The sequence below is a fragment of the Heteronotia binoei genome, unplaced genomic scaffold (assembly GCF_032191835.1).
Source record: "Heteronotia binoei isolate CCM8104 ecotype False Entrance Well unplaced genomic scaffold, APGP_CSIRO_Hbin_v1 ptg001331l, whole genome shotgun sequence".
Taxonomy (NCBI): Eukaryota; Metazoa; Chordata; class Lepidosauria; order Squamata; family Gekkonidae; genus Heteronotia; species Heteronotia binoei.
The window spans coordinates 431,397-458,100 of NW_026800237.1; the positions used below are offsets into that span (position 1 = coordinate 431,397).

The 26,704-nt window shown below is 41.1% G+C and overlaps 1 protein-coding gene across 2 annotated transcripts in view; it reads left to right on the forward strand.

Moving 5' to 3' along the window:
• The first annotated feature begins 6,020 nt into the window (after positions 1-6,020).
• LOC132591034 (solute carrier family 22 member 15-like) overlaps positions 6,021-26,704 on the forward strand; it is a 39,770-nt gene continuing 19,086 nt past the window's right edge. Inside the window, exons 1-4 of one of the 2 annotated variants that reach the window (XM_060263906.1) lie at positions 6,021-6,201; positions 14,912-15,058; positions 24,884-25,016; positions 26,386-26,550. In XM_060263906.1, coding sequence (XP_060119889.1) covers positions 6,118-6,201; positions 14,912-15,058; positions 24,884-25,016; positions 26,386-26,550 — 529 coding nt within the window. In that variant the 5' untranslated portion in view covers positions 6,021-6,117. The remainder of the gene's footprint in view (positions 6,202-14,911; positions 15,059-24,883; positions 25,017-26,385; positions 26,551-26,704) is intronic. The other variant, XM_060263907.1, reaches the window with a different exon arrangement.

Genomic DNA, 26,704 nt, shown 5'->3' on the forward strand with positions numbered 1-26,704 from the left:
AACATAAGAGAAGCCATGTTGGATCAGGCCAACGGCCCATCAAGTCCAACACTCTGTGTCACACAGTGGCAAAAAATGTTATATACACACATACACTGTGGCTAATAGCCACTGGTGGACCTGTGCTCCATACACTGTGGCTAATAGCCACTGATGGACCTGTGCTCCATATTTTTATCTAAACCCCTCTTGAAGGTGGCTATACTTGTGGCCGCCACCACCTCCTGTGGCAGTGAATTCCACATGTTAATCACCCTTTGGGTGAAGAAGTACTTCCCTTTATCCGTCTTAACCTGTCTGCTCAGCAATTTCATCGAATGCCCACGAGTTATTTCTGGAGCAGGGAAAGCTGAACAAATTATCTTTACTTAGCCTAATTATATTCCAGCGGTATTCAGTCTGATGGGCACGCTCAACCTCTTCTTTCAGATCAGGTCTTTCATCTAATTTAATGCACAATCCTGATTCATGATCAGGACTCATGTGTAGAAATAAGAACAAAATATACAACAGTGATCCACTGAGGATTATTGGGAAGGGATCAAACAATAATCTTCAAAGCACATTCCAGTGTTGAAGATATTTGGAATATATTGTGACTTCTGAGAGAGCTCATTATTTTCCATTTTGATCTTGATAAGTCGGTTAGTTCCTGAACACAGGTTTAAAATTTGAGAATGGAAAAAAAATTGTAAAATTTTAAAGTATACATATTTTAAAACTTCTCAGTAGGCATATCAGCTGTGCTGACTGATGGTTCAGATAACATCCGCCTAGTGAGGACACACAACATTTGAGGAAGTTTGTTCTAGCCCAAGAAAGCTTGGACTGGAATAAATTTTTAAAAAGGCTTTAAGGCCACAATGCTCCTGTTAAGATTTGCTATTAGTTTTTAAGACCATGAACAGAAATGCCATTGAGATAGCAATGCCTCAGGGGTTCAAATGATAGTTTTATTAAAGCTTTAAATACACTGCACATTTTTAAAGCCAATGTACATGATGGACTCTTACAAATTACAGAGACTGTTCCTTGTGGAAGAATTTATAATTGTAGCATCAAATGGGAAGCAAAACATGGTGAGAATATGAGGAGGCCCACATGAAACTCATTGATGGAGAAGGTGGAGTGAAAAGTGATTTCCTTCTCTGCAATTTCATCAGCCAGCCCTGTGAATGAAGGGAATCTTGTGGAGGAGGGTCCCTCTGGTCCTCCTCAGAATTTCCTCTAATGGCCCCTTGGGCTGGGTTGGAGACCAAAGGGGGGTGATGAGCAAGCATACTCCCCCCTTCAGTCCCAATTCTATTGCAAGGGTTTATCTGTGACTCAGTGGATGACCTTAGGAAGCTTCCAGTTCCTCTCCTACAGGCTCCACATGTGCAAGAGAGAGGCAGCACACACAGTACAGGATTTAATATGAAAGCAGCTGTTTATGAAGTTAATTGCTTTGGCCTACCATGCTAAGCACACTTAGTAGCCAAGTAGGTCACACAGAAATGTTATTAATTTCAGAGCTAGTGAAACTGGGCTGCTAATCCCAGCTTGGAAAATTCTGGGAAACTTGGGGGTGGTCCCAGGGGAGGGCAGAATTAGGGGAGGGAGTTCAGTTGGATGTTATGTCAGAACCAGGTCAAAGATCAGCTCCCCCAAGTTCTCACCTTCCTGCAAATTATGAGTGGGAAATCTGAATACTGATGGGAGGAAATGATCTTATTCAGTCTAAAACATCCTTCAGAATCTGAGGGCTCCTCAGTTAAGGAGAAAAATCCAATCTGAATACTCTTCAGAGAGCAACAACCAATAGCATTCACATCTCTCAATCCTCAATTTACAAGAGACTATCAATCAATTTAGTCTCTATGATATATTGTAGGACAAATGGAAGTCCTCCATCACCCATCCTTCTAGGAGTTCTATACATGCCACCCAACAGAGCTACCATTTCCTTCAGTGGAGCCAATCTCTGTAGTATGGAGATTAGTTATAATTTCCAGAGAACTTTGGATCCCACATTTAGGCTACTAATCCTAATGTTCCAGCATGATATAGTGGTGAGAGACTAAAACCAGGGAGTGTGTATGTTAACTGCTGTCAAGTCCCTTCCGACTTACAGCAACCCTATGAATTAATGTTCTCTAAAACCAAGGAGAGCTGGGTTCAAATCCCCACTCCAGCCATGAAGCTCATTGAGTGACTGTTGGCCAGTCACTGTCAATCAGTCTAACCTACCTTATAGGATTGTTGTGACTCATGAGGATAAAATGAGAATCACAAATGTTGTCCTGAGCTCTATACCAATGACTGTATTCCCTCACGAAAATTGTGATTATGACTGCCTCATGTTGACTTTGAGAAGCCTTTACTTTTGAAATTATCATTCTCTCTCCTGCACATGAACAGCTCTTATTTGGCAGTCTGCATGTGACCCACCTAATTTGCAAATTGAAATGTGGTTTATATACACAGACTGGAGTATGGTAGAAGACAAACCAAAAAGAAGAAATATAAGCCAAAAAGCAAACCTGTTTTCACATCTTGGAAACACTCCCTCTGCTGCTGGAAACATGCATTCTGTTCAAATAAACATATTTTGGGAGACTATACTGAAAAGACACATATGAACCTACGATGCTGCCTTATACTGACTACTGGGCCTATCTAGTTAGTACTGTCCATTCGGATAAATAGTTGTTCTCTCAGGTGTTAGGTACAGGTCCCGGATATCAGGTCCTTTCACCAAAGTGGGTGTCTTTTAATTAAGGTGAGAATTAAGCCTTCCATGTAAAATTGTATGCTCTACTACTGAGTCATGGTCCCTCCTGTTAACTTGGTTTAGATTTAAGTCCCAAAGCATGGAAGTGTAAAGCTTATACTTCACAATCACTGCAAGGGAAGTTGAAAAGGATGCAGAACAGACTTGCCTTTTCCTGAAGATTATGCTTGCTCCCCTTTCTTGCACCTCCCTATTCACACATCACAACTCTTTAAAATATTCGCTAGTACTACTAACTGCCTTTGGCTTTGGAAAAAAGAAGTATGTGTATATATAAGCGTTCCTTGACAGTTAGAGACATCATACCTCCTCCACCCTTGCATTTTGCTTTCAGCTAAGAAGCATAACTGTCAGGGTGCAATGCCCTGCATTCAGCTGCTTCTCTAGTTTAGAAAAAAAAGCAGGGGAGGAGAATCCCAGTGACAAACAGCAGAAATTGGGATGAGGTTAGAAGGAAATGAGGCAGTTGCCCCACATGGGCTGAAGGGCTTTTTCTGTAGCAGGAACTCCTTTGCATATTACGCTACATATTACAGTAGACTCTGTAAGAAAAGCCTTGTAAGCTCTTGGAGGATTGGCTACATCAAAGGGAGGGGTAGCCTAATATGCAAAGGAGTTCCTGCTACAAAAAAAGTCCTGGACGAAAACCTAAGAGTCTGCTGGATCAGACCAATGGGTCATCCCTAGTACATTATCCTGTTTCACACAGCAGCCAACCAGTTGCCTTGGAGGGCCAAACAAAAACAAGGCAGAGGCTCTCTCTTGCTGCTGTCTCCCAGCACTGGCACTTAGAGGTCTGCTGCCTCTGGATATGGAGGCTCCCTTCAGTCACCATGGCCAGCAGCCACTGATAGACCTCTCCTCCATCAGCCTGTCCTTTAAAGCTATCTATGTCCATCGCCATCACTACTTACCTTCCCTGGTAGTGAATCCCACAGTTTAATTACTTGTTGAGTAAAGAAGTCTCTCATTTTGTCTCTGCTGAACCTATTTTCCGGCAATTTAATTGGGTGGGGGAAGCGCCTTTTCTCCACCTTGTGATTAATTGTATTAGCCTCTATTATGTCTCCCCTTAGCCATCTTTTTTTGTCTAGAATGGTAACCTCCTAATTGCCTTAGTTGCCCCACATATTTTTTCCAGCTCTGCAATTTTTTTTTTTTGGAGATACAGTGACCAGAACTGCACACAGTATTCTAAATGAAGCCACACAGTAGTATTAGAAGCAGGCTTTTCATTTCAAAAAGAAAAAAGGCAATGGAAAACCCATTCATGTGACATCATTTGTACACAGTGAGAAGGAAGTCCAGTTGTTTTTCAATGGCAGTGGGCGTGCACACAAAAGTTTATACCCAGAATTAAACTTTGCTGGTCTTAAAGGTGCCACTGGATTCAGACCTTTGTTCTATTGCTTCATACCAACATGGCTTCCTACCTGAATCTAGTGATGCCCATCACAATTCCAGGCAGTTATCTGAATAACTTCCACTCAAATAAATAGATCCAGGCGGGCAGCCATGTTGGTCTGAAGCAATAGAACAAAATTGAACAACAGCACCTTTAAGAACAACGTTTTATTAAGAATGTAAGCTTTCATGTGCATGCATACTTCATCAGACAATGAAATCGGGTACAGTGAGCAGTGCTACATATAGCTGGTGTGCAGTGGTTAACAATGCAAAGTAGTACAAAGTCAGAATCCAATGGCACAGCATTGAAATTAATAAACTGAAAGAACATTTGGTCTTTCAAAGAACAACAAAGGCAGTAACATGTCAGAATTGGATAATGATGGTGAGAATGTCACAAGGCAATAAATGCAGTGTTAATTGCTCTATTGCTCCTCAAGCTTGGGTTAAATTGAGACCATGTTTTTCTCAGAGGTGTTCCTGTCCATCTAATTTATTTTTTAACATGTAGCATACATTATAAATGGGTCATTCTGTAGAAAAATAGGCGGTGGAGCTCATTCAGGGATTGTTATGCAGCTGCACATACTATTCAATGGACAAGGGACGGTGGCTCAGTGGTAGAGCATCTGCTTGGGAAGCAGAAGGTCCCAGGTTCAATCCCTGGCATCTCCAAAAAAGGGTCCAGGCAAATAGGTGTGAAAAACCTCAGCTTGAGAGCCTGGAGAGCCGCTGCCAGTCTGAGAAGACAATACTGACTTTGATGGACCAAGTGTCTGATTCAGTATAAGGCAGCTTCATATGTTCATGTTCAAGGAGGTGGAACTCTCAGAAAGGTTCAGGAGCTGTGCTCCTGTGAGCTCCCACTGAATCCAAGGCTGATTATAAATATTCTAGTTTACCAATAGAAAAAAATATTAGAATATAGTGGAAGATGGGTTTAGCATATGCAATGAGACAGAAAACTAATATCCCTTATTTAAGTTTGTCAATATAAAAAATAAATTATTCTGCTACACTATTCTAAAAGAGAAATACAAAGGTATTCCACTCAAATAAGTAGGACTTACTTCTGAGTAAATGGGAGAGTGCTGAACAGGCACCCAGGACTGCGGCCAGGTAACTCGATCTCATGCAAATTTATAATGAAGTTCTACAAAAACGTGCAAAGGATCAGCAGATGCCAACTCAGTTCCGCGCCTTTTATCAGGACGCAAATAATTACTTCCCACTAAACCCGAAGGCTGCAATTACTACACCGCCCAGTGACTCCCGATGAACTGCGACTGACCCGAGCAGGGCAGTGCCATAAACGCGCAGAGCATTTACAAACATGTCACTGGAGCTCGCGCACATCGGCAGGAAATCATCCCAGGGGTTTTACTCGCACGTGTGCGCTACAACCACAGTTAAAAAACCCGGCGTCAGTGAAGCAATTTAAAACTTCTTTCTTGGCTGTTCTTCACTCTCAGTAATTCATTAGTGAGTCAAAAGTCCTCATTTTTTGGAAGTCTACAATCCATCGCGAACACATCACCAAGATCTATGTTATGCATGTATTTCGAGTTTTACTCCTGAGCCGGCTTGCTCAGCTCAACCTATAACCCGACCTCCGACCAGATCTCTTCTACGCAGACCTTCTGTCCCAGAAGCCTTTGCGCGCTCAGGCTGGCTTCCTCGGGAAAGGGGCGGGGTGGAGCAGCGCCCCCTCTTGAGCCCTCCCCCGACGTCTTGCGAGAGTTCGGACAGCGGCCGCCAGGGGGCGTGTCGGCTTCTCTCGGCCTCTGCCTCTTTCCCCCCTCCTCCTCCTCCTCCCGCCGCCACCTCAGCATTGTGATGACGACAACAACGCCGAGCGAGTGAGCCCAACGGTCTGAGGCCTCGCCGTTCGTGGTCGGGGGAGCGGCGGGGATGCTGTGGGGAGACCGAGCGGCGCCATGGAGCTGGACGAGGCTTTCGGCTTGGTGGGGGAGTTCGGCCCTAGGCAGAGACGCCTCACCGCTTTCCTGGTGCTGCTGCAGGTGGGCGTTGGGAGGACCACCGAGCCCCTCCCCTTTCCCCACTCCGAGGGCCGCCCGGACTCCCCCCTCCCTTCCCCCCCCGACTTCCTATTCGCTTCTCCCGTTGGTTGCTAGGCGAAGCTCGCGCGCCGCGAAGGGAGGGGAAAGCGAGAGAGGGGTGGGTGGGGGTTGCCAGGGCAACAGGCAGGGCGCCGCGTTGCTTGCCTGCTAGTGGTTGGGAGCGGTGGGCGGGAGACACCCTCGGGCTGTTTGGGTCAGTCACGCGCTGTCAGCCTCACTTACCTCACGGGGTTGTTGTGAAGGGGAAATGTTTAAGGAAGGCCAGTGTGACGTGTCATGAGGTCTGGGGGATTTAGCCTTAGTCTCCAGTTCATATATTTTTGTCTTAGCTCAGGAACGATGAACCCACAGCACACTCATTTATGTAGTACCTCACAGCTTTAATGCCAGTAGCTCACAAAGTAGAATTTTTGCTCACAAGACTCTGCATCTTAGAGGGAACATTGGACAACAGCAGTGTTCCCTCTAAGCTGAGTTAGCGTGAGCCCAGAGGGAGCATTGGACCGGAGGGGTCAAATCTTTATCCTGCCTTGGTGACCTTGAGTCCGTTGCGCACTCTCAAGCAGAACCTTGAGGGCCGTTGTGAGGATAGAATGATTGAGGGAGATCTTTGAAAGACTGTAGGAGCTAAGTGGACCTTGGCTGTCACTGCTGAAAGTGAACAATATATAGGTAAGAATAAATGCCCCCCTACAGGGCTTCAGGATTCTGCACCTGTGGAATTTTGCCTGCTAGGCACAAGGAGCCATAAATGAAGGCAAATTCTCTGAATATAACGCCCCCCTGCATATCTATAACGCCCCCCCCTCCCCGCTTGGTGCCCAGGATATTAACACAGCTGGCTGGAACATGCACCAGCCAACCAACTGCTGCTCTGAACTGGTCATATGAATTACGTATGAAGCATAGCAGCATCTGGTTTCTCCTTTCATGGCTTCTGAGATGTTAAAGGACCTTTTCACCTGGGGAGAAAGAAACATCTACCATCTAAGCAACTGCAATTCTGAATCCTACCTTTAGGATGATTATGTTGGAAGTGGTGAGGGGTGGTGGTGCGGAGAAGAAATTTGTATTTTTAAAAAATGTTGTAAGCTGCTGCTGGGGTTATGTGATGGAAAACAGTTTTTAATTCAAATATATATAATATCTGGGTTTTGTTTTGTTTTTACTTTGAATCCCTCCCTTTTCCTTCAAGGTACTCATGGTCGCTTATGTAGGGTTCCTCGAAAGCTTTCCATTCAAGCAGCTTAGCTACTTGTTTAAGCTTTACCATCGCTGCTACATTATTTGTTTGCCTTCCTATAATTTCTTGAGCATAGGGATGCTAGCAGGCCTGGAGAAAAGTGCCATGTCTCTTTAACAGAGGCATAACAGGATGTTATTTCTCCCCATTCCCTGAAAAGCTTCACCTGCTTGTTTCCGCTATAAACAATGTCTTAAAGCTGGGGTGGCCACATAGCATAAATGTCATGTGTTTGAGTGTCAGAAGACAGGAAGGAAGGCAAATAGATGGTAGAGAGGGAGAGGTGGGAAGAAAGCAACTTTAACTTGAAATGCATTCTGCAAGCCACCAGCTGGCTTGGTTTGGAGAAGTGATTTAAAGAGGAATGCCTTCTCCAAGCCAACCCTTGGGGTGGTGGGGGCTTTGAAAGCCACACAATATATGTGAAAGAGCCACATGTGGTTCCTGGGCCACAGTTTCCTGTCTTAAAGGGATGGAACATTTTTCTCCAGGTCTGTTGGCTACCCTGCCTGTGGGCAGTCTTTTCTCAGTTGTATATTGCATTTTCCCCTCCAAGTTAGCTGAAGGTGACATACATGATGGCTCATCTTGTCTTCAGGGCTGGTTAATGAACCTTTCTTGATTGTGTGCATTTAAGGTAATTTAATCAATGATCTGCATAGATTTTCATGTAAACTGAGCATTAATTGAAACACAAGGTAGAAAAAAGATGTGCCACTTTTTAAATACAGGCAATCAACCAATCACCTTGTCATGAGATAAGCAGTCATCTATATTAATTCACTGTTGGACCTGGATGCTGGAAACTATAACTTACAGCTAGTGATACTGAGCTGGGAAGTTATTCCTGTAAAATAGAGTTTCCTGTGTCAGTGCATGCACAGGGGTCTACATATATACTTTTGATGTATAAAAGTGAAAATTTTCCTCAATCTCTTTTTGTCGTTTTGTGGAGGTGGTACACACGCTACAGAGGAGTTGTTTTAAAAATTAAATTAGCTTGACTAACATACAAGCTTTGAGAAGATAGAGATCAGTTACATTATGCACAATTGTGTTTTGTTTGAATGTCCCAGCCAGCCATTTATTTCTGTACACAATGAACCAGCAGTAGTAAGGGAACATTGGAGTGATAGATGAAGTGATAAGTAGACTCAGATCCTCTGTAATAAAATGAGTGAATGGATCAAAAGCAACTATGAAATGGTACAGAAGCAGCCACAGTCATCTATATTGTAACCCAATTTAAGAAGCAAGAAGACTTGATGAACATATTTCCCATTTGATAAGCTGGTTTAGATTCTGCTGTACCCTGGACATCAGTCCCTGGAAGTTCTTAGGACAGCTCTAAAACCCTGAGGGAGGCAGGGGTGTCAAACACGCGGCCTGAGGGCTGGATCAGGCCCCCGGAGGGCTGCTATCAGGACCTCAAGCAACTCACTGTCATCTGTTTCCTCTTCTCTCTCTTGCTTCTTTCTGCATCGCAGCTTGCTTAGCCAGGCTGGCTCAATCGTACAGGAGTTACAGAGCAAAACCTCTTTTTTCTCCCTTGGCTGAGCAGCACATTAATCAACTTATGTACAAAAGCTCACAATGCCCAGCTGTTTCCTGTTTTCCCCTGGGTCTTAGGCTCAAACAATTTTTATTTATTTATTTATTTATTTATTTATTTATTTATTTATTTCTGTGAATTTATATTCCACCCTTTCCCATAATGGGCTCAGGACGGATTCCAACATGTCAAACAATTAAAACCAACAATTACACTACAACAATCAATAAATAGACAGTAAAACAAACCATTAGGACATATTAAGAAGTTAAAACAGTTAAGCTGATAGCTCGGATTTAACTTAAGGCAGCGTGGACACTTAAATTCACAGCTTGATGTCCAAAAGATGTCAACTATATCAGCCCGATTTTTCCTCCTGTCCAGATGGTAGTCAGTGTTGGGAGGCCAGTTAGATGGTGTAGCAAGATAAGGACGCCTGCCCACCTCAGCCGAAGGCATGGCGGAACAGCTCCGTCTTACAGAGGGCCCAAACCTCTATAGGGAGCTGATTCCACCATGAGATTTCTGTAATGAATGTCAATAAATCAAAATTAAGCTTACAAGTTACAGATACACACCTGAACAGCCTATTCAAGATTGCGACATCACAGACATTGTCTCCAGATTTTGATGCAATAATTCAAAGCAAGAGGTGTCAGTTATCAGGGACCGTTAAACAAAATATTGCAATTTTATGTATGTTTTAAGTTTTTTAAAAAATCTTTAGTTGTCTATCCTTTTAAAGTTTATATCTTTGCTACCTGGCATTACGTTTTATGACACACATGGCTCGGCCCAAGAAGGTCTCATTTATGTCAAATCCGGCCCTCATAACAAATGAATTTGAACCGCTGCCTTGAGGAATATCTGGCCACATCAGTTAGTAATTAGGGTACAAAAGAGTGGGCATGGCATTTGTAGTCCCTGGATTTGGCAGCAGATTGTTTTGGGAGTGAGTGTAGGCTCCAATCTCAAACCAACCTGTGGCAAAACTAGTAGCTGACTACCAGACTCTAGTTATGACATCATAGTGGCTTTAAGAGTGTAACCAAGAACAATCTAGTGATGTGTCAAGGGGCTTGGGCTTTATGTGTAATGTTTAATTTTTCCGCTAAAGGGTGAAATTGGAATGTGTTTTCTGAAGTGAAGTATGATTTTTATGGGTTTGGAAAATTCAGAGTAATGATGTCTAAAATGTATTTTTAAAAAGAAGCAGCAGCTCTGTGCATGACTAACTCCTTTAAATCTTTTTCTTTTCTTCATTTTTTATATTATGATTGCAAGGTGGAAACTAATGTTCTGGATGACAGTGAAAAGTGGACAGTCACACACCTAACAAAATAGAACCCTCCTCTGTCAATGGAGAAGATTACTGTCCTGGTCTTTGAGTCTTTTATGGGATATGTTGTTACTGTGTTTAGAATCTCAGTTTTTGTTGTTGTCTCAGCCATGGATAGACTAAATGTTGGGTGTAATGCCTCTGAATGTTCTCTGTAATCACAACCTTTATATTCTCCTTGAGCTCAAATAGCAGGAGCACCAAAACTTTGTATATAATGATTGAGTTATAGTCTCCTTGAGCTCAAATAGCAGGAGCACCAAAACTTTGTATATAATGATTGAGTTAATTTGTACAATGTAGATTTCTTTGTAGGAAAATGGAGTGGAAAATGCCTGCAATTTTCTAGAGCACATAACATTCATCCATGGAACAGAGCAGACGAGTGCCATTATCATATGCAATGATATGAAAGCTGTAGTTTCTCACTATACTCAAATTTAGAAATCCCAGTTTGTTCAGTAGCACTACTCCCCTCAGATTTCTGCAGATACACACAAACACACAGCATTGAACAGTGCTACAGAAAAATGTAAGTGCCCAAGATGAATTCAGCTCTTAATGGTGCTTTCTCAGGGCATGCTTTCTGTCATTCTACCCCCTTCTCCCCATTTTGTTGAAGACTTACCAAGTGGGCCTTGCTTCTCCAGCCTTTTCCAAGGAGAAATTTAAAAGGCAGTAGGTCATAAGATCTTACTAAATTGCATCCTTTTATCCAGTTTGTCAGCATACACCATATACATAGTTCCATTTGAAATATTATTTCAGTCAAAAGCTGTTCACAGCTCACCTATCTATCTCCTTATAAAGAGAACTCTGTTTTTATCTCCTCTTTGTATCTTAAGAAGTAGGGTTGTTAGCTGCATGGAGGGAAAAAAACCCCTGTCCAGGCCCTTTAATAGAGGTTCAGTGGGATATATTTTTTTAACCAGTGATGTTCTTTACTTTTATGCAGTGAAAAGCATCAGCTGCTCATTTCCTCACATTAAGCCCCTAGCAGGGGTGTCAAACTCATTTGCTATGAGGGCCGGAGCTTGACCTTTTTGGGCCAGGCCATCTGTGTCATAAAATGTAATGCCAGGTCAGGGAGTTATAAATTTTATAAAGGACACAAACACACACACTCAGCCTAATCCACCTCACTAGTTTGCTGAGCCTTAACCAACAGAAGGAAGAGAGGCTTGGCTCAATAGCTCTACTGAGCAACCAAGAGAGCTTGGCAAAGCTAGCTCTCCTTCCCCCACTGTTACATTTATTTATCACACAATTCTGTGTGATTGAGCATGCCTGAAAAAGCAAGCGGTGATGCAGAAGGAAGCAAGAGAGGGAGAAGGAAGAAGATGACAGTGAGTTGCTTGTGGGCCTGATAGGAGCCCTCCAGGGGCCTGATTTGGCCCCTGGGCTGCATGTTTGACACGCCTGCCCTAGAACATTTTTCTCTTGGCCTGTTAGGAACCCTATGAAGAAGAGAGTAAATGAAGAAGAGAGAATTCCAGCCATGGTCATGTGTTTCTCAGAGAAGACACGATTAGAAAATTGGATAAAATGTCAAGAAATGGAGAGGGGCCAAAGTCCGTAAAATCTGTTTTTCTGCAGTTTTAAAAATTTTTAGGGAATGCAGTGAAGCAGCTAGACAGAAATACAGGGTGAGAGAGTCTCTGACAATCTATAGCCAAGTTTTTTCTAGGCCCTGCAGTTGTACCTCTCCCACTTAGTACCACTGAGCAATAGTGAGTGGTTGCACCAGTACTAAAACTTTACTAACAGCGAGCCAATTCAGGGGATCTCAGGATAGCGTTTAGGGGTTCTGCATGAAGGTTTTTGATGTGTGTTTGGGAGACTGACCAGGGTCTGTGCAACAACCTGCTTTTTAAACAAATGTGTTTCTTGTGATCTCTGAATCCAGTCACTGAGGAAAATCTTGCTAAATGCTTTCTTGACTTACGGTTGGTGATCTCTTTTCACTCACCGCATTCAGTTGTTGGGAATTGTCAAATAATGGCATCACACCCAAGGAGCATATAAATTATTATGCCCATGTGGTTTCACCAACTGTGTGTGTGTGTAAAACGCTATCAAGTCACAGCCGACTTACAGCAACCTTGTAGTGTTTTCAAAGCAAGAGATGTTCAGAGATGGTTTGCCACTGCCTTTGCAGAGCAAGTGTGGACATTCTTGGTGGCCTCTCATCAAATTACTAACCAGTTCTGACCCTGCTTAACTTCTGAGTTCTGATGAGATCTGGGTAGCCTGAGCCATCTAGGTCAGGGTGTTCTCCAACTAGAGGCTAGTAAAGTAGTATGAGATGATATTATGAGGAAGTGACTTCTGTGCTGTATTTATGAGTTGAACAGAGAAGCAAGTTGCATCATTGTTGTCTGAGGCTGTGTTTTCATCGTTAATCTTCCCTCGCAGAAATATCAGGTCCAAGCCAAACAGCATTAATCTTATTAACAAATTCTTCCTTAATATGCAGATCTTCTGGCTCAGTTTTAATAGGTTGGACCTGTTTGATTAAAAATAATGGTAAAGTCTTTCATGTGATAGATGCCCTACTGCAAAAGGAGCAGATAAAAAGAGAATTGTATCTTGATGCAGGGAAAGTAATAATGGTGTTTAAAGCTTTGAAAATGGTGTTTAAAGATAACACCTTAAGCATTTAACTTAAAATATTGAGGTCTTGATCTTGAAAAAATGATACTCAGGTGACTTCAGTATGTGTGCAGTGGAATAAAACTGTGGCTAAATACAGAAAAATGCATTATGAAGAAAAGTGGAAGTTCTTTGAATGGTTAATTGGACATTATATTTTTGCCATTTCATCTGAGATCAACCCGACCTTTCGTTTGAGCTGTGTGTTGCTTTATTTATTTTAAAAGTTAAATATATACTGTTGAAATACTTTTTACCCATTGGCAAAATTTTAATACTTCACATATTGAGTTTACCTGATGCATCTTTAGAATTCATATTTCTATTTTTATATAAAGTAGGAGAAATATATATTTTACAGATTTCTATTCTGTATATTATCTCTATTTTATATTTATATTCTGACTAGGTTGTTTCTTAGATCATTTTAATTATCTTTGTTGCTGAAGTTGTAAAAATTATTTTGGGGGTTGAGATACGTTCTTAAGGTGTCAGGGTATGGTGAAAATGTAAAATTTCTCAAAAATTTAAAAGCCTTGGGGGTGGGAAATTGAAATCTTGGGGAAAATATTTGGGGAAAGTAACTTTGTTTACTGCTTTAAAAAAGATAAAAAACGTGCTTCTAAAGTGGCGTAATTTTGCATATTTATGAATTGTAGTTTGCTACAATCAAATATACTCATTCTCCAAGAGAACTGCAAACTGCTGCAGCCTTTGCAGCCTTAGCACATGTATCTTAGTTTCTGCAATCCAAGAGGTAGAGAAAAAATCAAGCTGAAAATAGAAATACTTGTATATCAAATTAAATTTCATATTGCTTAAAATTCTGGACTATTCAGTAGTTGTGTACACATTAGAACGTATTAATTATGAACAGTAACATTAAAACATGGTTAATAATTATGCGTTTACAGTATATATAGGAATTATTATTTAATATACTTAAATATTTATTGTTCCTCCAAATATCAGATTCTTTCATTGGAAAAAGGAGCTAACAGGGGTGCTCTTCCTTCCCTCTGCACAGCTTTCACATCTCTAGTTAGGGCTACGGAATGCTGTGGAAGGCTCTATTGTTTCCATAACTGAAATCTTTATTTGAAAGGTTTCTTATAAAATTTAATTCAGCTGCTATAACAGCAAAGTGAGATGATTTTTCAAGTGGTGAACTTTGATTCAGCAACAATCTAATATAGGAAATAAAGGATCATTGAGAAAGCTTGGAACAGGCATTTCATGTTACCCATAGTTTTTGAATTACAAAATATTTCCTAACTGGTTATGATTTTTAACTGTGTTTCACTAGCTTCAGTGTGGCTTGCTCCCTTGTTAGTGCATTTAGGATTTCAGCCCTAATCTGTTTATTTTCCACTGCCACTGCATTTTAATAGAACAGGTGTCTCTGTTGGGGTGTGTATGTGTGATAAGGATGCCTGTTTAATGTTTGCAAATGAATAAATCATCTGGCATTGTGTTTTTGTCCATGTATCCCTGGGGATGGTAGCTCATTTGTGTTATACACAGTGACACATTGCAGTCTTTTAGGGTTGCTATCTTTGAGAACCTGTCAATGGTGTCACCATGACAGAAACGGAGTCCTAGAGTACAGTGCTTTATTTTGCCCCATAGGAGTGAATGGAAACGATTAACATATGGAAGAAAGTAAAATGGTGACTTATGAGACATCATCAGGAAAACCGCTGTGACTCCCTGCGACTCAAGCTTCCTTCTGCCTAACCCTATCCTATTTTATGTTTCTTTGTTATGCTAAAGCATGACAGAATGTTGTGGCTTTTTTCCCCTCAAATCCTGCTTATGTAAAATATTTGATCCCCCTTAATAGACTTTTTCTTTTACTTTTAAGGTGTTTGTGGCCTTCCAGTCTATGCTTATTTTAATAGTGGGAGCCGTGCCAGAATATCACATTGATCAGGAAGAGATTCCAACAAGTACAGAAGCTCTTGCAAAGCATGTCAGATTTGCTAATAACTTCACGTCTATAGCAACTGAGGTAAGTACACATTAGGGTTACTATTTTTTAATATAAAGTAAAACATTTTATGTTTTTATATAAAGTAAAAACATTTTATGTTTTTTTCTTACCCTGTGGCTTTGATGTAGGCCATTGCCTCTTGAAATCTTGGGAGAAAAGTATGTTTTCATTGGATTTGCACATGTTTTGTGGTTCATTAAATTAGTATATGGAATTTGCTAGCAAAGAAATCGTTTGACCTGGTACTCTTACCTCTAGTCCAAAAAGATGCATCACAGTTTAAACATTGCTTCTTTTCTTAAAATTTCGATTATAGTTTTTCCTCTTAAATAGTTAAGCATCATATTGCGTATTTAAATCGTTCTCATATTTGACACGCCTGTTTTTATGAGTGCAGTGCAGTCAAATACAGCTGGTAGTTTTTAATCCCAGAGCAAATAGAAAAAGGGGTATTAAAAACTACCAGCTGTATTTGGGCAGTCAGGAGAGAGCTTCCCTTCTGCTTTCCCATGTATTAGAATACCCTGTCTGCAAGATCTCTTCCAACACTTGGAAGAAGCTAGAAGAATCTTCACATACACAACTTTACATGCATAGGGTTCTACTTGTGTGATCAAGAAACCAGTGTGTAGAAGCTTTGTGTAGGGAGCATGGTCCAGAAAAATGGTGGTCTGTTTGGTCTGTGGGATTCACAGACTCTTGGACCACAAACTACCATGTTTCATGGACTGGATCAGTCTGTTTGGACTGTTATGCCAAGTGGCAAATCCACCCACTTCTGGGTGAACTCGAAGTGGGTGAAGTTGCCGCTTGGCCTCTTTGAAAAACCCAAGTGGCAAATGAGTGAAGGCTGAGCAGTGAGTTCACCCACTTCTGGCCTTCACTCGTGTGTCACACCGCTTTACAAAGGCCATTAAAATTTAAATGTGCTTTTCAAAGTTACACACCGCTTAGCCTCTTTGTAAAAGCCATTTAAAATTGCAAAGCTGGGTGGCATATGAGTGAAGGCCTAGTGGAGAGTTCACCCACCTGGAAGTGCGTGAACTCACTGCTTGGCCTTCAATTTGTGCACCACACATTGGTGGTATGTGAGTGAAGGCTGAGTGGCAAGTTCACCCACCTGAAAGTGGATGAACTCACCGCTTGGCCTTCACTTGTGTGCTGCAAAGGCAGGCAGTGTTCTAGTGAAGGCCGAGAGGCGACTTCACCCGCCAAGGAGTGAGTGAAGTCACTGGCCTTCACTCGCATGTTGCGTGGCTTTTGCAAGTCACAGACCCCTGAGCCTTCTGGGATGGTCCATGGAGGTCTGTTCCGGTGGGTGCACAGACCGGGCTCATAAACCATTAACTATATGTGGTCCATGGTCTGGTCCATGTGTCTGTCCCTGGTAGGCTCAAGTGTAGTCTTGCTCCTCTCCACTCCACTCCATGTGTTGAACAAATGTTGAAAGATCATTGGCAGCAGGAGTTACTTCATTCTCACAGTCTTTTTCAGAGTGGTATTTCAGTTTGTTTGGATTATTCATTCTACTCATCAAATAGATGACAAACATATCTCTGCAGTTAACATAATGTTTCTTCTTCTTGGATTGAAACATTCAGATAACATAACAAAGGGGAGGGGGGAAACATGAACTAAATACTGATACGGCTGCTGCTTGATTGAACAATTCTAAAAGGATTTGTTATTGAACATTGGAGAGCAGTTATGGTCTTTCCTGTGTTTTTTCAGTGTGGCAAATTAATGCTTCTGTAATAGAAGCTAAAAGAAATACTTTCTCCCCATTGTAGCATAAAGTTAAGTTTAAGAAAAGCTTTATACATGGTATTGAGATGAATGCAGAACGAATGAGAAATTGTGCTTTAGACTTGTTGAATAGTTTTGTTCCTTCTGTCTGTTATAGTAAAAGGGACCTGTGATGATTCAAGGAAGTACTCCAGAACCAGTGCTTCTGCTGAATATTATTTTCTCATAGAAATAATTTAGTAAACATTGGTTTGAATTTAGAAGTGCTTGAATTCAGACAGAAGATACATCTGCTTGTCCAGAGTGCCAGTCTGTCTGTGATTTCTATGAAACACCTCCTCCCACTATAGTTTCTCATGTCAATCTCAAGAATCCCCCAACCTTCTGGATCAGCTGAGTGGGGGGGAGGCTGTGTAGGGACTGCAGCATAAAGGGCTGGGTGGAAAAGGTCTGTTCTTTTATTCGAGTTATATTCAAGATTCATTGGATCTCTGCCTGTTGAACTAATTTATCACTAAGTTCTATTTAAGTGCCTGGTGCTTTAAAGCACAATAATCAAGATCGCTTACAGTCTAAATGTGGGCAGGGAAAACGGCTTGGGAGGGGAGGAAAGAGTAGGAAGAATTTATGCAAATGCAGTTACCTGAATGTAGCTTTAATTTGTTAAGTATGGATTTATTTATTTGAATATAGTTGTTGCATTTTTACTGGAAGGAAAATCAATGATTAGGGCAACTTGCATCAAAATCTATGTATTCATTTTAGAATATTTATATGATTTGCCTTTCTCTCAGCCTTGTCAGGACCCAAGGCAGGTAACAACAATAAATGGAATTCAGAAATCCTTTAACTCATTAAAAGGTATCATTAAAACAAGTCAGTGCTAAGGGCTGCCGGAAATCCCAGAGAAAAAGGTCCCACCTCTTAATGTGTAGAAATGGGCAGCTGAAGTTTTTTATGCAATAAGTTTCACTAAGGGATTTGTGGCAGGATCTCCCTTTTTAAAAAAAAAAAATGTAAATAATTCTTCAGGGCCCTAACTTCAGTTTTGATCCCTTTCCCTGCAACCTCCCCCTATAATTTGCTTGATGTAACCCCCCTCCCTTCCAAGCTGCTGTTTCTTTGGATGGGAAAACATAAAGGTACTGTAGAGTTTAGGGATGTGGAATGATGTAGTATAGCCTGATTTTGTCAGATCTTGGAAGCTAAGCAGGGTCAGTACTTGGGTGGGAGACCACCAAGGAACACTTTGCAGAGGAAGGCAGTAGTAAACCACTTCTGCTTAATGACTTGCCTTGAAAACTGTGAGTGAACTGTGGCTTGATAGCACTTCACACACACACAAATTTTTCCTTCTGCATCAATAAATGAGCACCAGGGAAGCTGGACACATGCATGCTTATGCATGCAAGCACACACACAATTGCTCTACGGTGTTACCTTTAACACTGAAGCTAAGCAGGGTCAGTACTTGAATGGGAGACCACCGCAGAACACTTTTCAGAGGAAGGCAGTAGCAAACAACTTCTGCTTAATGACTTACTTAGAAAACTGTGAGTTAGCTGTGGCTTGATGGCACTTCACACACACTCACAAATTTCTCCTTCTGCATCAATAAATGAGCACCAGGAAAGCTGGATACATGCACGTTTGTGCACGCAAGCGCGGACATAATTGCTCTAAAGCAGGGGTCCTCAAACTTTTTAAATAGGGGGCCAGTTCACTGTCCCTCAGACTGTTGGAGGGCCGGGCTGCTGTTACTGTACAAGGCCGCGGGCCATCAGTTCTCCATCTTCTGCATCTCTCTCCCTTCCCCATACCACACACCCCAGCCTGGGAACTCACCTCACCTCGGTATCACCTCACACTCTGTCTCCGCCGCCTCAGCCCAGTGCCGGAAGTGTGCGTTGCTAACGCGAGTTTAACTCGAACGTCACTTCCGGTCTGATTTTGCCATAACCCGGCGGGCCGCATAAACGTCGTCAGCGGGCCGCATCTGGCCCGCGGGCCATAGTTTGAGGACCCCTGCTCTAAAGTGTTACCTTTTTAAAAAATCTACTCACAGTATTGCCTTTATTAAGCCAGAGTCTCCAGTAGCTACTATTTATGCTTTATAAGAAAAATGGCAGTGGCTCTTCAGCTGTCAACTTTAGTTTGGCTGTTTGGGTTTAAGACTATCATTGGCTTAGAAGCAACAAGACATCATGAAATAGATTTGTTGACAGAAAAAGAAAGATGGTGTCTTTCATGTAGCCTGTTCAGAATAAGTCTTGCACACTCTGGAAGGTTTTCAGAAAATTCTGTGGTTTTTATATTTCTGTTTCACCTTTACTTAGTTCTGATGTTGGGGGGGGGGGTTGCAAGAAAAAAAAAATTGGGTTTTTTGGATTTGAGTATATCAGACCTGTAAAATATTGGTAAATGCAGAATTTCCCAAATACCAATATTGGTATAGTATTGGGTTTTGGGAAATATTCAGTATTTTTGAATATATTTGGGTCTGTTATACCCAGGGGAGGGCACGAAGGCATGTTTAAATGCCTTCCGTCCCCAAGCTTCCTGCTCTTCCACTCATCAGTTTCACTTCCCGCCAGTGAGCTGCTAGGTTTAGGCTATTTAAACTTAACAGCTGACAGGCAGAGGGGAGTGAAATTGACCCATGGATATGGCCTGGTGCTTGGAGAGGAAAGGCATTTAAAGCCAACTTCTCTTCCCTTCATCTTGGCTGGGAAAGCTCAGAAAGAAAGAAGAAGCATGTTAAAATGTATCTCCTTTGCTTCCCCAGCTACCCTGCTGCAGGGGGTGGCTCAGGGAGGGAAGGCATGGCATGTAAACATGTCTTCTCTCTATGCCTTGCTTCACTCAGTCTCCCCACCATGGCAGGGCAGCTAGAGGAGAGGGAAGGGAAGGCATTTAAACATGCCTTTTAGCTCTCTCTCTTCTCTCCCAGAGCCATCCGACTGTGGTGGGGCAACTCAGGGAGGGAAGGGACAGAGAGAAGTCATGTGTAAATGCTTTCTCCCTCCCTCCCTGATCCACTGGCTGCCTTGCAGGCCCTGATGAATTGCATAGGTCCCACATGGTCCTGATGTTATTGGCAGAGCATTCCACCAGGTTGGGGCCAGGATTAAAAAGGCCTGGACCAAGAACAGCCGGATGTCTCTAACGATGCTCCCTCTAAGCTGTGGAGTCTTGTGAGCAAGAATTCTACTTCGTGAGCTACTGGCATTAAAGTTATGAGTGAGTGATTTGGCTACTACATACATTAATTTGCTCTGGGGCCATCCTTTTGAGAAAAAATGTGTGAGCCGGAGGCTAAAAAACTGTGAGCTAGTTCACACTAACTCAGCTTAGAGGGAACACTGATCTCTAGGGCTGGGGATCACAAGCAGATAGTTATCCGAGTAGCGTAACACTCTCCTGGGGGATATACCAGAGGAGGTGGTCCTGCAAATACATTGGTCCTAGACAGCTCAAGGCCTTGAAGGTCAGTATCAAAACCTTGAACTCATCCAAGTTAATTTCCAAAGAGAGAGAGTACAACTTCTAGTAGTTTCACATTTTGTGTTCTTAGTATATCTGTTGAACTCTAAGTAGATACAAGTTTACTTAGGCTCTTATTCTCCCTTCCTTACCAGTACCCTGCTCTGTCACCATTGTACACCAAATGCAAGTCAGATTATACTGTACTTTGTAGTTTCAAAGGGCGACCGTGGTGGTATGCACTAGAAGCACTAGATTCAAGTCAAGCAGGACCTTAGAAACCAACAACACTTTTGGGGTATAAGCTTTTGAGAGTCAAAGCTGCTTTTGTCAGGTACTGTTTTTTATATTATGGAGAATGTGGGTGATGAGGGAAAAAGAAGTTATTGATTTATAGTACAATAAAATGTTTGCTCTTGCAACTGTATGTGTGGAAGTGCTTATGATTATCCGGAACATTGCACCTCTCTGCTTGGTTAAAATCCATGCTAGAAAATAGTGTAATGATCTGCACATGATGTTGAGGGTTACAAATTCATTATTCAGCACTTACTCATCTTGTTAAAACTTTGTTATGTCCTTGCAAACTTGCAATAAGTCATGGAGGTGCAATGATCTTGCAAAAGATAGAAAAATAGTGTGAGTTGGTTTTCTTCCACACTGTTAATTCTTTCATCTCATCATTGAATTGTCAATACCACAAACCTTGTCAAAGTTTGTACTATTTCATTTTGCAGTTTTTGAAGGTTGCTTCTTATATTGCTCTGGCAGAGTAAACATCCAAATAATCTTGCCCCTTCTGAATATTTTCAGCAATGAAAGGGGCTTTCATCTAAAGAACTGTATTTGAATTTCCCACATCTGTAAAATGATTTTTGTGTAGGTAAAGAGTGGCAGATCTCAGAAGGAAAGAAACAGGAACCACATGTGTGAGAAATGGAATTACAGAAAGAAAAAACCTTGGGGACTGATATATTCTTAAGATTCTGCATGTTATGCATCTATACTTACATTTTCCCAAGTGTGGTTCATGTAGTTCATCTCCCTCACCCCCCTCCTTGGATTTGCACTCCAGTGTGTAACATTGTTTGTTTTAGGTTTTTTGTACCGATGATTAACCCACATATCAAGGACTTCATCAGAGGCTCCAAATCTGTAGCTTCCTAGAATTAGATTGAAATATGAGGTCCAGCTGTTTAAACATGTAGTCATTATGAATTCAGCTTGACATTTTGCTAGTTACCATAGTAACCAATGTCTGTCTGCTGTTGTTACCTACGCAAAACTCCAAAATGTATTCCAGACCAGAGAGCTCATCTGTGATGGTCTGAGATAAATGTGCTTTCTTCTTGATAAATTTTCTAACAGGGCGGGTAGCAGAAGACCTTTTGCAGCCCTTTTTGTGAGATTCTAGAACAGCCATCTTTTTAATCACACCTAAGCTTTTTGCAGTATGTGTACCATCTGGGTCAATACACAATTAAGGAGGGCACAGCAAAACTGAAATGGTTCCAGCAAGAGGTGGCCAGGAGAGATTTATAGAGGTATCCTAAGCAAATTTTTAGCTAAGAAAATTCGGTACAGTTGTATCTGAAAGGTGGGATGTTTTAATTTGATAAGCACTTTTAGATCTGGTTTATTTTAATGAAGTTATGACTAAGCAGATTTATATTATTTTCAGTAATATAAAGAGAGAGGACGATTCAGAGACAGGACGATTATAATATGATGGAAGGCTTAAAGATAGCGGCTAAATGTAAAAACTGTGTCGTAATAGGTGATTTTAACTACCCGCAGATTGATTGGGTCAATATGTGTTCTGGTCGAGAGAAAGAGATTGAGTTTCTTGATGCTATCAATGACTGTGCTATGGAGCAGATGGTCTCAGAACCTACCAGGGGTGGGGCGATCCTGGATTTGGTCCTAAGTAATGCCCAAGACTTGTTGAGAGATGTAAAAGTGACTGCGCCGCTTGGGAGCAGTGACCATAATGTTATTGATTTCACCGTTTGTGTAAATAGGGAGTTGCCCAAAAAGACCGCCACAACCACGTTTAACTTTAAAAGGGGTAAATTCACTGAGATGAGGAGGCATGTGAGGAGGAAACTGAAAGGAAAGGTAAATACGGTCAAAACCCTTGGGGAAGCTTGGAGACTATTTAAAACTATAATTCTAGAAGCTCAGATAAAATACATACCACAAGTTAGGAAAGGCACAAGCAGGCATAAGAAAAGGCCTGCATGGTTAACAAACAAAGTAATGGAAGCTGTAAAAAGTAAGAAGGACTCCTTTAAGTGGTGGAAAGCTATTCCAAGTGAGATTAATAAAAAAGAACACAGGCTGTGGCAAATCAAATGCAAGACTGTGATCAGGCAGGCAAAAAGGGACTATGAGGAGCATATTGCAAAAAACATAAAGACCAACAATAAAAATTTCTTCAAATATATTAGAAGTAGGAAACTAGCCAGGGAGGCAGTGGGGCCCTTGGATGACCATGGGGTAAAAGGATTACTGAAGGAGGATAGGGAAATGGCTGAGAAGCTGAATGCATTTTTTGCCTCTGTCTTCACTGTGGAAGACGAGAAGTGTTTGCCCGCTCCAGAACCACTAATTTTGGAAGGGGTGTTGAAAGACCTGAGTCAGATTGAGGTGACAAGAGAGGAGGTCCTACAACTGATAAATGGATTAAAAACTAATAAGTCACCAGGTCCGGATGGCATACATCCAAGAGTTCTGAAAGAATTCAGAGTTGAACTTGTGGATCTTCTGACAAAAATATGTAATCTTTCATTGATATCTGCCTCCGTTCCTGAGGACTGGAAGGTAGCAAATGTCACCCCCATCTTTAAAAAAGGGTTCCAGAGGAGATCCAGGAAATTACAGGCCAGTCAGTCTGACTTCAATACCGGGAAAGTTGGTAGAAACCATTATCAAGGACAGAATGAGTAGGCACATTGATGAGCACGAGTTATTGAGGAAGACTCAGCATGGGTTCTGTAAGGGAAGACTTGCCTCACTAACCTGTTACATTTCTTTGAGGGGGTGAACAAACATGTGGACAAAGGAGACCCGATAGATGTTGTTTACCTTGACTTCCAGAAAGCTTTTGATAAAGTTCCTCATCAAAGGCTCCTTAGAAAGCTCGAGAGTCATGGAGTAAAAGGACAGGTCCTCTTGTGGATCAAAAACTGGCTAATTAATAGGAAGCAGAGAGTGAATATAAATGGGCAGTCTTCGCAGTGGAGGACGGTAAGCAGTGGGGTGCTGCAGGGCTCAGTACTGGGTCCCATGCTCTTTAACTTGTTCATAAATGATTTGGAGTTGGGAGTGAGCAGTGAAGTGTCCAAGTTTGCGGATGACACTAAATTGTTCAGGGTGGTGAGAACCAGAGAGGATTATGAGGCACTCCAAAGGGATCTGTTGAGACTGGGTGAGTGGGCGTCAACGTGGCAGATGCGGTTCAGTGTGGCCAAGTGCAAAGTAATGCATATTGGGGCCAAGAATCCCAGCTACAAATACAAGTTGATGGGGGTGGGAACTTGCAGAGACTGACCAAGAGAGAGATCTTGGGGTCGTGGTAGATAACTCACTGAAAATGTCAAGACAGTGTGCGATTGCAATAAAAAAGGCCAACACCATGCTGGGAATTATTAGGAAGGGAATTGAAAACAAATCAGCCAGTATCATAATGCCCCTGTATAAATCGATGGTGCGGTCTCATTTAGAATACTGTGTGCAATTCTGGTCTCTGCACCTCAAAAAGGATATTCTAGCATTGGAAAAAGTGCAGAAAAGGGCAACTAGAATGATTAAAGGGTTGGAACACTTTCCCTATGAAGAAAGGTTGAAACGCTTGGGGCTCTTTAGCTTGGAGGAACGTCGACTGCGGGGTGATAGAGGTTTACAAGATAATGCATGGGATGGAGCAAGCAGAGAAAGAAGTACTTTTCTCCCTTTCTCACAATACAAGAACTCGTGGGCATTCGATGAAATTGATGAGCAGTCACGTTAAAACAGATAAAAGGAAGTACTTCTTCACCCAAAGGGTGATTAACATGTGGAATTCACTGCCACAGGAGGTGGTGGCAGCTACAAGCATAGCCAGCTTCAAGAGGGGGTTAGATAAAAATATGGAGCAGAGGTCCATCAGTGGCTATTAACCACAGTGTGTGTGTGTGTGTGTATATATATATATGTGTGTGTGTGTGTATAATTTTTTTGGCCACTGTGTGACACAGAGTGTTGGACTGGATGGGCCATTGGCCTGTTCCAACATGGCTTCTCTTATGTTCTTATAGTCACGTTCCAAAGTAAATTGATAGCATGTTGTGATCTTTTAGAAATTTTTTTCCTCTAGTGGCATATCCATTTTTAGAGCCTCACTGAGTGAAAAATGGCTGAGTGTAAGCAAGTTTTTTGGAGAAAAGGTTTGGGTGGGGAGAAGTTAAGCACCACTCATTGCTATTTTAAACAATCTGCTTTCCCAGTCTTCTGTTCTATGGGAACTTGTCATTCTCAGACTTTTAATTTTTCATATCTAGTTTGACTCTTGGAATTTATTGGCTTGTTATTGTATTTAAATTGATAAACTATTCATTCTTTTATTTTCAACAGTGGTATTTAATCAAACATGAAGCCTATAAGGTGAGCCTGGCATCTTCCCTGTATTTTGCTGGATTACTCATTGGAAATATAATGTTTGGCCCATTGTCAGATAAACTGGGCAGGAAGCCTGTGTATATGACAGGTAAGATTCTCTGGAATTTTTCTGCACAGGCTCATTTATTTGCATGTTTGTCCTTTGTCAATTAGTATGAATAGTCTTTTTTTTACAAAAATATATTTCATTAGGCTTTTTAACATTAAAATCACTTGATCAGTGTTCACGAATTTTATGGATATAAACTGTATCATTCCAGTACGACTCCACAAGAATCACGACGTTACAAAAGAAAAATTGCAAAATTTAGACCTGGTATGGATATTGTAAATAATCAATGAAAGTTTGTATTACAGTACTATGTTAATATTTTGCAACTGATAATTCGATGTTGCTGAGGTTATATTGGTTCAAGTGATAATCTTATAAAAATCTGATTTAATCTTTACAGAATTGTGTATGTTATCTAAATGATTGGTCTAGTTAACAGGTTTCTGTTTGTTTATTAAATCTATTTATTATTAAATTTATTATTATTTATTAAATGTATTAAATATATTTATTAAAACATTTTTAGCTTGCTTTTTCTCTTGGTTGAAGTAGGCTTACAAATAATAGTTAAAATATTCCTTGCTAAAACCAAAAATAATCACTTAAGATTTTAGTAAGGTTTTCACTTTACAGATACACACATTGCTGTTATTATTTGTAATATATTAGATTATAGCACAAAATCAGTAAGGACATCAGTGCATCCTTAGCAATTCTAATAGAACCACCTCTGGGATAAGTTGCCGTATATATCCTATTATATATCTAATTTTCAGACAGTTAATCTTAATTATGTGTAGTCTCGGAACACACACACATATACACACACGCAGACACACAGGACTTTTTTGAGCAGGAACAGACAGGAACACAATTCCAGCTGTCTTGGTATCACAGGGTATGGCCTAATATGCAAATTAGTTCCTGCTGGGCTTTTTCTACCAAAAAGCTAGCTAGATATAAATGTTGGGACTACTGGGCAGGAAGTCTGTGTATATGTCAGGTAATATTTTGTGGAATTTTCCTGCATAGACTCATTTATTTGCATGTTTGTCCATTGTCAGCTAGTATGAATAGTCCTTTGTCAGTTAATATGATTGCCCTACTTTACTTAGGTCAACATTTTTAGTATTCACTATCACCTATTTTAGGCTAAATTAACACTAGCAGCATTGTGTTGTAGTCTTTACTAGGTTTTTTACTAGAATGATTTTAGCTGTGTCTGAGGACTGTTTTGTCTAGTTAGTAAGTTTTAAGACATTAAGAATGCTGTATGATCATTTGCTTCAGTGCAGCTAAGATTTCACCCAAGGTGCGATAAGGTAGTATGTTTTTCCTTCCTTATCATTGTTCATTATTGAGGACTAATGCATTAGATTTTACCCACTGTATGTGTTTTTTGCAGGTCTCTTCTTCGACGTTATTTTTGGGTATATCTCAGCATTTGCACCCAGCTATGAAATTTTTGCAATGTCACGCTTTTTTGTTGGGATTACAAATGGTGGTATGTCTTTAGTGTCTTTTGTTTTGACACAAGAATATGTAGGAAAATCATTCTGGGCATTGACAGGTAAGCTATTAGCACTTGATTCAATCTCTAAAATAAATCTATTTCTCAAAATTCTGGAAAATTGGATTTATGTTCAGTGGATGTTAAAACTTGAATAGTCTTAGTCCAGAGTCTATTTCAGAAGGGAAACTTACTGAAGTAGAACCTTATTAGC